Genomic DNA, 12732 nt, shown 5'->3' on the forward strand with positions numbered 1-12732 from the left:
AAGACTGGCCTTTTATAGACATCACTTGCCAGGCACAGTACTTCTTTTTGTCTTTGTTGGCTAGCCCATCACTCACAGTCCGGAGGGGATAATCTTATGGTCTTCCGCTTCCCTTTGGCAGAGTTCTCTGGGGGCCTGCTTTTTGCTGACAAAGAGGAGAGTTGTGTGTGTGTTTTTCTGGCAACTTTCTCTTCTTGAGCCATCCAAAAGGCTAGGGGAGCTGGAAAGCCATGTGCATAAAGACAGTCTTTATAATCCACTCAGGCTCCTCTCTGAAAGAACCGATTGCTTGAGCAGATGGAGCAGTTCTGGTTCTGAGGCAAGGTGGAGCCGTGTGGTGAGGAGCCCAGATTCTGGGTCATAAGAGAACGGGATGTGAACACTGTATCACTTGCTGGGTCTCTAACCATGGACACGTCTACAGCTCCATTTCTTCCACCTGTGTGGAAAATAGGACTAGACGTGGTCAGCACCACCTAGGGTATTGTAAAGCCCTTAAAGCACAGTACTCAGAATGTGAGCTTTATTGTTGTTGTTATCACTGGATATCTTTCCCAGAAAAGACCCCGATGATGGGAAAGACTGAGGGCAGGAGGAGAAAGGGGCAACGGAGGATGAGATGGTTGTATGGCATCATTGGCTCAGTGGACATAAGTGTGAACAAATTCCAGGAGATAGTGAAGGACAGAGAAGCCTGATGTGCTGCAGTCCATGGGGTCACAAAGAGTTGGACACGACTTAGAAACTGAACAGCAGTCACTGGAAGACTGGAAATATAGTCTTACTCAGAACACGGAGGAAGTAAGTGCTCCTGGTATTTTCCATAATACCAGAGTTCCTATTGCAGAATTAACCTAGTGTGATTAATTATCTCTGAACCTAGGAATGGTGACTTGAGTATAATTCATTACCACACAAAATAGTACACTAAGTTAGCTATTTTTAAAAGCTAAAAACAAGACTTTGAGGCATATACAGATGTGACCTTATATTAGGAACACTGTCTAAATTACAGTAATACTATTCTGTGGTTTGAAAAAGCACTGGGAGCCAAATACCTAAATTTTCAGGATATGATAAACTAATCAAATGTCAGAAAGCTACTGGAGGGAAAAAATGCTTTTTGAGCTTTCAAAAACTATTACTAAATCACATTTAATGCCTTGGACAATATTCCCTCTATCAGCAGAGGCAGCTGGGCCCCTAGGTTTCATGTCTGAAGTGTGTGTGTTGTGTCAACATCCTTCCCAGGTCTTCCTTGGCTAAATAAGGCTTTAAAATATCCTCATTGTCTGTGATCCTCACAGGGAATTTGTGTCAACATTTTAAAAGTGCCATTAATGGGATCTGTGCTCTTTTCAGGAACTTTACAAATGTCATTTTTCTTTTGATAAGCCCAAAGAAATATCTGAGAATTATTTTTATTTATGTAACATTCAGATTTGAAATAACTCCACAATCATCTTACAAGTGTTCTTTCTCCAATATTTTAGAATGAATTTGTGTGTTGAATAGTACTAAGTGATGGATGTCTTCTTGGTCCCCTTGCAAGTCTAGATCCTCTTAAAGAAAAAAAAAATAGTTATAGTTATTCAAATACATTCTGAAAAAAATCTAATCTTTAATTTCCATGTGTGGTTGGTAAGTTAACATACCAGTGACATTACTCAGTGAGAATGCTGAGGGATAATGATAAAAATGATAAAACTGACTGCTTATTAGAGCTTCCACTTTTATAGAGGGCCTTCATGTCCCAATTGTAATTGTCTATAGAATGCTTGATTTTGAATCCAATTGGGTTTTGTTAGACTCATTATCATGATTGTCATTATTATCTTCGTTATTATTTACCATGTATTGGCTGTTTGTTCCCATTATGTTAGCAAAAAAAAAAAAAAAAAGAATTAATCGTATGGGCATATTATTAAGAGTACAGATTTACACTAGGGATATTATCAGCTTTCGCCTAGAAAATCCCATGGACGGAGGAGCCCAGTAGGCTGCAGTCCATGGGGTCGCTAAGAGTCGGACATGACTGAGCGACTTCACTTTCACTTTTCACTTTCGTGCATTGGAGAAGGAAATGGCAACCCACTCTGGTGTCCTTGCCTGGAGAATCCCAGGGACAGGAAGCCTGGTGGGCTGCCGTCTATGGGGTCACACAGAGTCGGACACAACTGAAGCGATTTAGCAGCATTATCAGCTTACTTTATCCGTTTTGTCAATGCTTCATAATAGGTAAATAATCCTTTGATCAGGTTTAGAGGGAAAGAGAGAAGGAAGAAGGAAGGAAAGGAAAACGGGAGGGAGGCGGGAGGAAGAGGGGTAGAAGGGAAGGAAAGACCTGCCCAAGCTCACAAAGAATTTAAAAATAATTAGGTAGGATTTGACTGTTATAGTCATTACTAGAAAGAAAAGCAACAAACTAAAAAGTCCACTCAATTACAATAAAACTACTGGCAAGACGTTCCATTAGTTCTTTACAGTGAAGACTTTGAAAAAATTCAGGCATACTTGAACACTTAAAATTTTTGACTGCCCTCAGCAGAAGTTTTTTGGGGGCCAACTCTAATAATTTAACCACAGTTATTATTGATGATAAGCCTATCATTAATTGGGAATTCATTTGGCAAATTCCATGGTCCTCTGCTTCCCACATGTAGAAGCAAAAGCCATAGAGGGCCTGTAAGAAACAGAGTGCCCAAGTTGCCCGTGGAATCACCAGGATGCCTCCGCATACACCTGGAGCTCACCACAGTTCAGGGACATGCCTTTGAACACCCTCGACCCACTCTGGTAATGACAGTGAAGGGCAGTCACAGAACTTCTGGAATGTACTTTGCCTGAGTCCGTATATGAAAGACACACTTAGCTCCAGAAGGCACTTAAAGCATACTTCACAGATGATGGACTAATCCACCGTTTCTCACATCCTACAAAACACCACCATACTGGATGCAACACTTGTATTGTGGGACGCGGTAAATGATAAATGTTCTCCTGTGCGGGTGGGCCCACATCAGGATGCTTCTCTCTCCAAATGGCTTGCACTTCTTCCTTCATTAACTTCTCTGTACAAGGATACAGTATTCTATGCACTAAGAGCATACTTTGGATATTCCACTCAATGCTTATTGATGAGGTTCTTGTTATTCACACTTCTGAGACAGAAAGTTCACAGTTTTACTGTTAAAATCTCAAGCCTTACAAAAAACAGGCATGTGTTTTATTTGCTTGATAGGCCTAATGATCCTTTTATGGATTAAAACTCAAAGCATCAGATTTGTCTTTGAAATGACTAGTCGCTGAGGTGGTTAAATTAATAATACTACTACAGAAGACGGTTATCAAGAAAATGGAAGAAATCTTTGCATATTTCCATAAGCCATGTGGGAGAATGGTGGCATGTAAGAAATTGAAAATGCTCTTCATTAATTTAAGTGTCCCTAAGTTTCAATGAACGTAATGATAATATAGGAGATAATATTTTACTCTAGGGGAAAATCAAGAGAATTATTTATTTTACTAGATGAGTCTATTGGTCAAAGTACTTCACCAAAAATCACCAGTGAGTCAATTGCAAGTATCAGTTAGTCATCTTGCAACAGGACCTTGTGGAACACAGAGAAAACTATCCCCACTGACCAAAGGGACCTGTGTAGAATAAATTCAAGTTTGTTTCTTGAAAGTACTTATATCTTAGAAAAACAAAAAGAGAATTGCATTATACTTAGAGGAAATTGTTTTAAACAGTGATGGGAATATATATTAAGAAAGAATGTCCTGAAATATTAAGAGAATGTTAGTATTTACTTAGACTAAAAATCCATCAGTGATCTCTCTCCAGACCCCATGATGAGAGAAAATACTATGAGAAAAGTATTTATTAAAAAGAAGTTTTGAAGAAAAAATTTTAAAGAGCCACATGTAAGATGGACAGATGAAATTTGGATAAAATAATGAAATCCCCCTTAATTAATCCCAGTTCTAGCTGCTCTTTGTATCACCTGAGCTGAGTGATGGGAGACTGACCTGTTCAAGATGCAGTGGAAAATACAGTTGTAGATCACATTTGTACTATATAAGCTGTCATGGGTTACTCTCTGCTACTATAAAATCTAAGCATTCAAAGAGACATACAGTCTGTTCTCAAATTCTCCTTTTCCAAATAGGTACAGTATCATATCCTGACCCCCCAAAAATGACCTTCATAAATTTGCCACTTAACAAAATAAAACTCTTCAAGTGATCAATAGGATTGCCATCCAAAACAGATGGTGACTGCTGATAAAATATTGAAGGCCCTCTCTGAAACCATGGACCACACATTAATTAACTGTCCTCTAAGAGCTGGTTTAGGCCTTAATACACACGAAGACTGGAGGACTATTTCCTAGTTGCTATTTCTGCTTTATTGACTATGCCAAAGCTTTTGACTGTGTGGATCACAATAAATTGTGGAAAATTCTGAAAGAGATGGGAATACCAGACCACCTGACCTGCCTCTTGACAAACCTATATGCAGGTCAGGAAGCAACAGTTCGAACTGGACGTGGAAAAACAGCCTGGTTCCAAATAGGAAAAGGAGTACGTCAAGGCTGTATATTGTCACCCTGCTTATTTAACTTATATACAGAATACATCATGAGAAACGCTGGGCTGGAAGAAGCACAAGCTGGAATCAAGATTGCTGGGAAAAATATCAATAACCTCAGATATGCAGGTGATACCACCCTTATGGCAGAAAGTGAAGAAGAGCTAAAAAGCCTCTTGATGAAAGTGAAAGAGAGTGAAAAAGTTGGCTTAAAGCTCAACATTCAAAAAACTAAGATCATGGCATCTGATCCCATCACTTCATGGCAAATAGGTGGGGAAACAGTGGAAACAGTGGCTGACTTTATTTTTGGGGGCTCCAAAATCACTGCAGATGGTGACTGCAGCCATGAAATTAAAAGATGCTTACCTCTTGGAAGGAAAGTTATGACCAACCTAGGCAGCATATTCAAAAGCAGAGACATTACTTTGCCAACAAAGGTCCATCTAGTCAAGGCTATGGTTTTTCCAGTGGTCATGTATGGATGTGAGAGTTGGACTGTGAAGAAGGCTGAGCGCCAAAGAATTGATGCTTTTGAAGTGTGGTGTTGGAGAAGACTCCTGAGATTCCCCTGGACTACAAGGAGATCCACCCAGTCCATCCTAAAGGAGACCAGTCCTGGACGTTCATTGGAAAGACTGATTCTGAGGCTGAAACTCCAGTACTTTGGCCACCTCATGCGAAGAGTTGACTCATTAGAAAAGACTCTGATGCTGGGAGGGATTGGGGGCAGGAGGAGAAGGGGACGACAGAGGATGAGATGGCTGGATGGCATCACCGACTCGACGCACATGAGTTTGGGTGAACTCCGGGAGCTGGTGATGGACAGGGAGGCCTGGCATACTGTGATTCATGGGGTCGCAAAGAGTCAGACAAGACTGAGTGACTGAACTGAACTGAACTGATTCATGTCACTCCTGCAACATGTACATTTCCTTAGAAACTCCTTATATCCAGCCAGCTGAAAACACGGTGCCAAGGGTTTCTCCAGAGCATCAGAGCCACTGCAAAAAAATATAGAACTCAAAGAAAAAGTGACATGGTCTGACTTCCTATGAATTGTTTTTCATTAAAAAACATATAATGTAGAAGTAAATAGTACTAATAAGGAGTAGAAATAACACAGAGTGAAGAAGGTAGCAAGTAAGAAAGCTGAATGAAGACACTCACAGAAAAAAAAAAAATTTTATACTCTTAAAAGATTCAATTATCTGGCTGATTTCCATAATATGGTAAATCTTGCTAGATTAATTGAGAAACTAAAAGTTAATTATAAAACACCCAAAAATGCCACTTCTGGGAACACACCGATTCATTTTTAATAGTGAATTTTATCACAGGTTACTGTGATCATAGCAAAATGTTTGATTAAAATGTTTTAAAAATGGACCAGCATGCACTGTAGCAACAGTGGGAGTTGCGAGCCAAGCAGGATATTGAGTCCTTCCAAGAAGCTTGAACCATGGAATACAACAGCCAACAGCAAACACCCCTGAAACTCACAGACTCTTTGGCAGCACAACAATGAAGCTTCTTAAGAGTAATCAGAGCCCTCAACACTCCCACAGCTCCTTTGGCACCAAATAAACCTTGCTTAAGAAGGAAATTTATAGAGGCAGACATAGAATTTTATGAGGCCTGAGTAATATATTTATTTCAGCACATTTTGGTCATAAAATTATCATTGAGCTGAACGTTCTGGCAAGTAAACACAGTTCAGTCTTTTTTGCCTCAAAAGGAGGCTTACTTTGGGTTGTAGTGCTCAGATCCAGCCTGTGCTTGTTATTCGGAATTTTAGTACCAGTCACTTCTATATAGTCCTAGGGCAAATGCCACTGGGACAGTGAAAGGTGACTGCTGAGGTTTCTGCTACCTAGCAGCATTGAGGCACTGGCTGTTGAAATGTAAAAACACTTTCTGGGAACAATTTAGTCAAGCGTCATATAGCAGAGATGAGTAGTATAATAGCTGTAGGTCCCCTGCATTGCATTTTTTTAAGTGCTTAACTTACGGATGTTTTCTTTTTCCCCAAGAAGCAGAAACTTAACTTTTCTTTACCTCCTGATATTAAAGTAAAATAATAAAATGAAAATATAATATAATAATTTGCATCACTTGAGCCCAGACCAATAGACAATGGTGTTAGTTTGACAGAAACATACTATATGTTAGGAGAAAATAAATCAACCAGTGAATTTAAAAGTGGTGTTTTCCCCCAATCAAAATCACAAAACAATCTTCACATCAAAGGTGGTTTCTTTCACCAATTCCAATAAAGAGATTTTAAATCCTACATTTTATTTTTTATTTTAAAAAGCAACAACAAATCATCTGTCAAAATATTAGGAGACTCCAAATAGCCAAAACAAGCTTGAAAAAGAAGGGCAGAATTGGAGTTCTCACACTTCCTGATTACAAAATGCACTACAAAGCTACAGAATACTGTACTAGCATAAAGATAGACAGAAGACCACTGGAAATCGAATAAAGCCCAGAAGTGAATTCTCACATACATGGTCAAGTGATTTTTGACAAAGCTTCCAAGACTATGCAATGGGGAAAAGGTGGGTTTAGTAACAAATGATGGTGGGAAACTATCTTCATGCAAAAGAATGAAGTTGGACAGTTACCGAAAGCCATGTACAAAAATTAACCTGAAGTGAATCAAAGACTGAAAAGTAAGAACTGGAACTATAAAACTCTTAGATGAAAACATAGGGCAAATGCTTCATGACACTGGGTTTGGCAATGATTTCTTGGATATGGCATCAAAGACATAGGCAACAAAAGAAAAAGTAGGCAAATTGGACTTCATGAAAATTTGCAAATTCTTATTGTCAAAAACAAACAACCCAATTTCAAAATGGGCAAATGACTTGAACAGACTTTTTGTCAAAGAAGATATACAATAAGTACATGAAAAGATGCTCAAGATTATGAGTCATTGTGCTGTGCTTAGTTGCTCAGTCATATCCGACTCTTTGCAACCCCATGGACTGCAGACTGCCAGGCTCCTCTGTCCGTGCAGATTCTCCAGGCAAGAATAATGGAATGGGTTCCCCTGCCTTCTCCAGGGGATCTTCCCAACCCAGGGATCAAACCCAGTTCTCCCACATTGCAGGCAGCTTTTTTACCTTCTGAGCCACCAGGTAAGCCCTATGAGTCATTCAGTTCAGTTGCTCAGTCGTGTCTGACTCTTTGTGACCCCATGAATCGCAGCACGCTAGGCCTCCCTGTCCATCACCAACTCCTGGAGTTCACTCAGACTCAGGTCCATCGAGTCAGTGATGCCATCCAGCCATCTCATCCTCTGTCGTCCCCTTCTCCTCCTGCCCCCAATCCCTCCCAGCATCAGAGTCTTTTCCAATGAGTCAGCTCTTCGCATGAGGTGACCAAAGTACTGGAATTTCAGCTTCAGCATCATTCCCTCCAAAGAAATCCCAGGGCTGATTTCCTTCAGAATGGACTGGTTGGATCTCCTTGCAGTCCAAGGGACTCTTAAGAGTCTTCTCCAACACCACAGTTCAAAAACATCAATTCTTTGGCGCTCAGCCTTCTTCACAGTCCAACTCTCACATCCATACATGACCACTGGAAAAACCATAGCCTTGACTAGATGGACCTTTGTTGGCAAAGTAATGTCTCTGCTTTTGAATATGCTATCTAGGTTGGTCATAACTTTCCTTTAGGAAATGCTAATCAAAACCACAATGAAATACCACTTCACACCCACTAGGATGGGAAAGAAAGCAAAAGTCGCTCAGTTGTGTCTCTGCAACCCCATGGAATTCTCTAGGCCAGAATACTGGAGTGGGTAGCCTTTCCCATCTCCAGGGGATCTTCTCAACCTAGGGATTGAACCCAGGTCTTCCACATTGCAGGCAGATTCTTTACCAGCTGAGCCACAAGGGAAGTCCAAGAATACTGGAGTGGGTAACCTATCCCTTCTCTAGCAGATCTTCCTGACCCAGGAATCAAACTGGGGTCTCCTACTTTGCAGGTGGATTCTTTACCAACTGAGCCATGAGGGAATGGCTACTATTTGGGGAAAAAAAAAAACAGACTGATAAGTGTTGGTGAGAATGTAAAGAAATTGGAACCCTTGTGCATTGTTGGTGAGAATGTAAATGATGCAGCTACTGTGGAAAGTAGTATAGTGATTTCTCAAAAAAAAATTAAAATAGAGTCACCATACAAGTCAGTAATTCCACTTTAGGGTATATGAACCACCCCTCCCTAAAAAAAAAAAAAAAAGTGAAACAGACACTCACACAGATATTTGTATTCTTATGTTCATAAATTTATTCAAAATAGCCAAAAGGCGGAAGAAACATAGATGTCCATCAGCAGATGAATGGATAAACAAAATGTAGTATATACATATAATGGAATACTATTCAGTCTTGACAAAAATGTTGACACAAGCTACAACATGGATAAACCTTGAAGACATTATGTAAAAGAAATAAACTAGTCACAAAAGGACAAATACTGTATGATTCCACGTGTATGAGGTACCTAGAGTAGTCAGGTTGACAGAGACAGAAAGTAGAATGGTGGTTGCCAGAGGCTGGGAGCAGGGGTGAGGCAGAGTTACTGTTTAATAAGTCCAGAGCTTCAGTTTGGGAAGAAGAAAAAGTTTTGGAGATGGTTGGTGGTAATGGTTGTATAACAATGTGAACTTATTTAGTGCCACAGAATTCTCCAATTAAATATAGTTTAAATGGTTTAAGTTATATGTTATATATATTTATTACAATAAAATAATTAGAAGATCAACAATATTGAATGAATTAACTGTCAAAAAATTAGAAAGAACTTTATCAAAAATAGGTTAAATAAATTGAACCCACTCAATAGAGTATTTTTGTAGTCAGTAACATTTATTGATGATGGCAACACAGAAAATGCCCGTGATATGGTGTTAAATGGGAAAGAGGTGAAATTGTCATATACTATAATTGCAACTATAACTAAATCTAGCTCAAGGGAGAAAAACTAAAAGGAAACATCAAAATTCTTTAAAAATTTGCATTGGAGTAGTGAGACTATTTGCTTTTCTTAAACCTATTTTCCTGTTGTTTTTGAAACAGGATGTAATCATCTTTCATGGAAAATAAATTTATAATCAAAACTGAACAAGGAATAAGGGAAAGTTTTTAAATAATTATTATTAAAACCCATTTTAGTTATTACCCATAAAATCCAGAATGCTGGGGGGATTGGGAGGGGGAGGTTTGAGGGGTCTGCAAAATAGTACAAATACAGAAGGTGAGTAATAGGTTCCTAGAAAGCCCTTGTTCAATTCTGTGCTTCAAAACCTGCTTCAGGATTTGGGTCACTGAGCAGGGACTCAGAGGACAAGCATTTCTAAAGAAAGAAATTTTTCAAGGAGTGTCATACACTTGACACGGCAAAGATAACTTCCCAGCGGCAGAACCTGCATGTTCAAAGAGATACCTCTCTAGGTCAGGCAGACTCATCGCTGAGCAAATAGCCTTTAAAACTGCTTTCCCAAATGAGGCAATGAGTGATGCTAAGTCGATTATAACTTGATTCTGTATCCATCTTTGTCTGGCATACTTGCTGTCATTAGCTCATTGTCTTTCAGCAACCACTTCTAGGCTTACCCGCTCCGGGAAAAGAGAATCAGAACAAGAGAGGATCTGGGTTCAAATGGTGATATCTGCTCTTTAGAAGGAACAGGTAGAGGGTGAGCAAAGATGGTGGGTGGCTGTGTCACAGAACAGACGCTGCAACTGCACCTCCAGCCACTCAGTCATTTAACAGACCCTCCCATGACCTCTCACTTAGAGCAGCTCCCAGAGAGGGGAGTGATGGAGACCTGTGATGGAACCAAGATGTCCCTTGAGGCACCAAGGTAACCAGCTTCCCAGAGGTCTAACAACCGTGTGCCTTTCTGATAGCTCTAGTAAGAGCCATTATCCAATCTGTCTTCCAGAGCCATTGTTCCCAGCAGACACTGCCACAAAATATTCTCGTAAATTGAGTTCCACTCCATGATGCTCTTGGATTCTGGTTTGAAGAAGTTTTCCAAAGTCCTAGTTTGCTTTCTTTTCTACACTCTGCCACTTTGGACCATTCTGTCGTCTTATCAATCCTAGGTGGTTCGAGATCAGATCTCTCACTGCACAGTGAAATTGCGCCAGACCACGGGTCTCATGGAGTACTGCCTGGAGGTGATTAAGGAAAATGATCCTAGTGGCTTTTTGCAGGTAAGTGTCAACTAGTTTCTGCTTCAGATACTCAGTGTTCCATGAGACTGACTCTATGATGCCAAGGCCAGACTCCCAACAGACCTAGCTGGGTATGGGACATTCCACAATGGAACCCACCTTTGTGTTGCCATATGGATGTGGGTGCCTTTGGAACTTCACTGGCTTCTCAGAAGACCCTACCATCATGGGCTACAAGACTGAAAAGGCTTTTAAAACTTGTTTTTGTTTATGTTTGATCATGAAAACATAATTCCCTCTAAGTTCCTCCAAAGCAAACTTTTTACCTTGCGTAAGAACTCGGTCCCTTTACTAATATCTTGGACAATTTTGTCAGAAATGTAAGTATACACATGTTTCTACCTTCTTTACACCTCCTTCTGGCAAGTCAGTGATTTCCCAAACAGAGTGAAATTTTTTCATTGTTTGGATGTCTCATTATTTCTTTAGTGTTGTTTTAATGACATGCTGTGATGTCAGCTAAATTTTACTTAACTTTTGATCCCAGTGATTAATGGACCTCTGATTAAGGAACATGTAGCTTCCTTTCAACTAACATTCTACCAAACTGGCCAAGAATGATGCGGGGGGGGGGCGCCCTAAAAAAAAGAAATGAAAAAGTCCTCTACCAAAGAATCAGATCATGCATGAAGATGATGTATAGGAAATCTTATCTTACAGATGATCATATGCAACCTCTCTGAACCACTTAATAAAAGTCATTAGGTCTTAGGTCTTGACGTGATACCCATAGCTCATATCAGAAACCTATGATTGTTGGTGCTAGTGGATTTCACTAATTGCTAACCTATCACTACTGAATGTTGTTGGCTTTTAGCTAATCAGTCATAAATAGCATGATCATGTATCCAGATGATATAATAGAGCAACTAACAGCTTCTAGTTATATATAGTGATCCCTCTGAGTCCCAGAAGTACTCAGATTTTCATGATAAATCACAGGTTACTCTCATCATCAGAAGTTCCTCTCTGCCTGCATAGAGACAGGAAGGATGTGGGTCCCAAGGCGCTTGGTGGGGCACACTGGATAGCCAAAGAGCAGTTTGGGTGCCCAGTGTGGGGTTGTATTTCTTAGGCTATGCTCTTTGTTTGAATAGATTTCTGATGCTCTCATAAGGAGAGTGCACCTGACTGAGGATCAGTGGGGGAAAGGCACGCTCACTCCCAGGATGACCACGGACTTCGACTTGAGTCTGGACAACAGCCCTCTGCTGCAGTCCATCCACCAGCTCGACTTCGTGCAGATGAAAGGTGCGTGCCTGTGCCCCACCCAGTCCGAGAAACTCCCTGCTAGAAGCAGGGTAAAGGCAGCTTGCAGATTACAGCAAACAAAAGGCAGCCACCAGGTTTATAAATCAGCTGAGAGGTGAGAAAGTCCACACACACACACACCTCTGGTTAGTGTTACAAAAATCTGGAATAGCTCCCATCTTATTGTGTAATGGAAATTATATCCTTGTAGCTGGAATGTCAGATAAATCAGATGGACACAATGCTTGCCTTTTTGAGAGATATAAGAGATTTCACATGCTCAGCATTAGAGGAAGAAAGAGAGAGAACATCGCTGTACATAAATAACATCTTGTTACAGACGGTAACCTTGATATATTGATATAAATCAAGGGAGTTCAGCATTGAAACTGCTTCTACAGGGATAGAGATAGTGGCAGATAGTTGATTGTGGATTAGCAGGAATTTGAGAGGATCAGAATTGGCTTGCCTATACTGGTCAGGAAAATGAGAGCCTGGGTACAGAAGGAAAATGAAAGTATGTAATAAAAACTTTAACATTTTAAATTTTTTGGTCTCTGAAATTAAGGGGTATGGCAAGATCTAGAGATTTGTAGTATCTGCTGAGGGGACATACAAGTACTTAAAATT

General features: G+C 40.1%; 1 protein-coding gene across 16 annotated transcripts in view; it reads left to right on the forward strand.

The window, feature by feature from the left end:
• Positions 1–12732, forward strand: part of TRIM9 (tripartite motif containing 9) — a 119997-nt gene that overhangs the window by 70688 nt on the left and 36577 nt on the right. For all 16 annotated transcript variants that reach the window (XM_086321546.1, XM_086321551.1, XM_086321550.1 and 13 more), the window contains exons 4-5: positions 10720–10830; positions 11949–12102. In XM_086321546.1, the coding sequence (XP_086177672.1) occupies positions 10720–10830; positions 11949–12102 (265 nt within the window). The remainder of the gene's footprint in view (positions 1–10719; positions 10831–11948; positions 12103–12732) is intronic.

This window comes from Bos grunniens, chromosome 10 (genome assembly GCF_055505025.1).
Source record: "Bos grunniens cultivar Pamir isolate PY7600 chromosome 10, Bosgru_T2T1.0, whole genome shotgun sequence".
Lineage (NCBI taxonomy): Eukaryota > Metazoa > Chordata > Mammalia > Artiodactyla > Bovidae > Bos > Bos grunniens.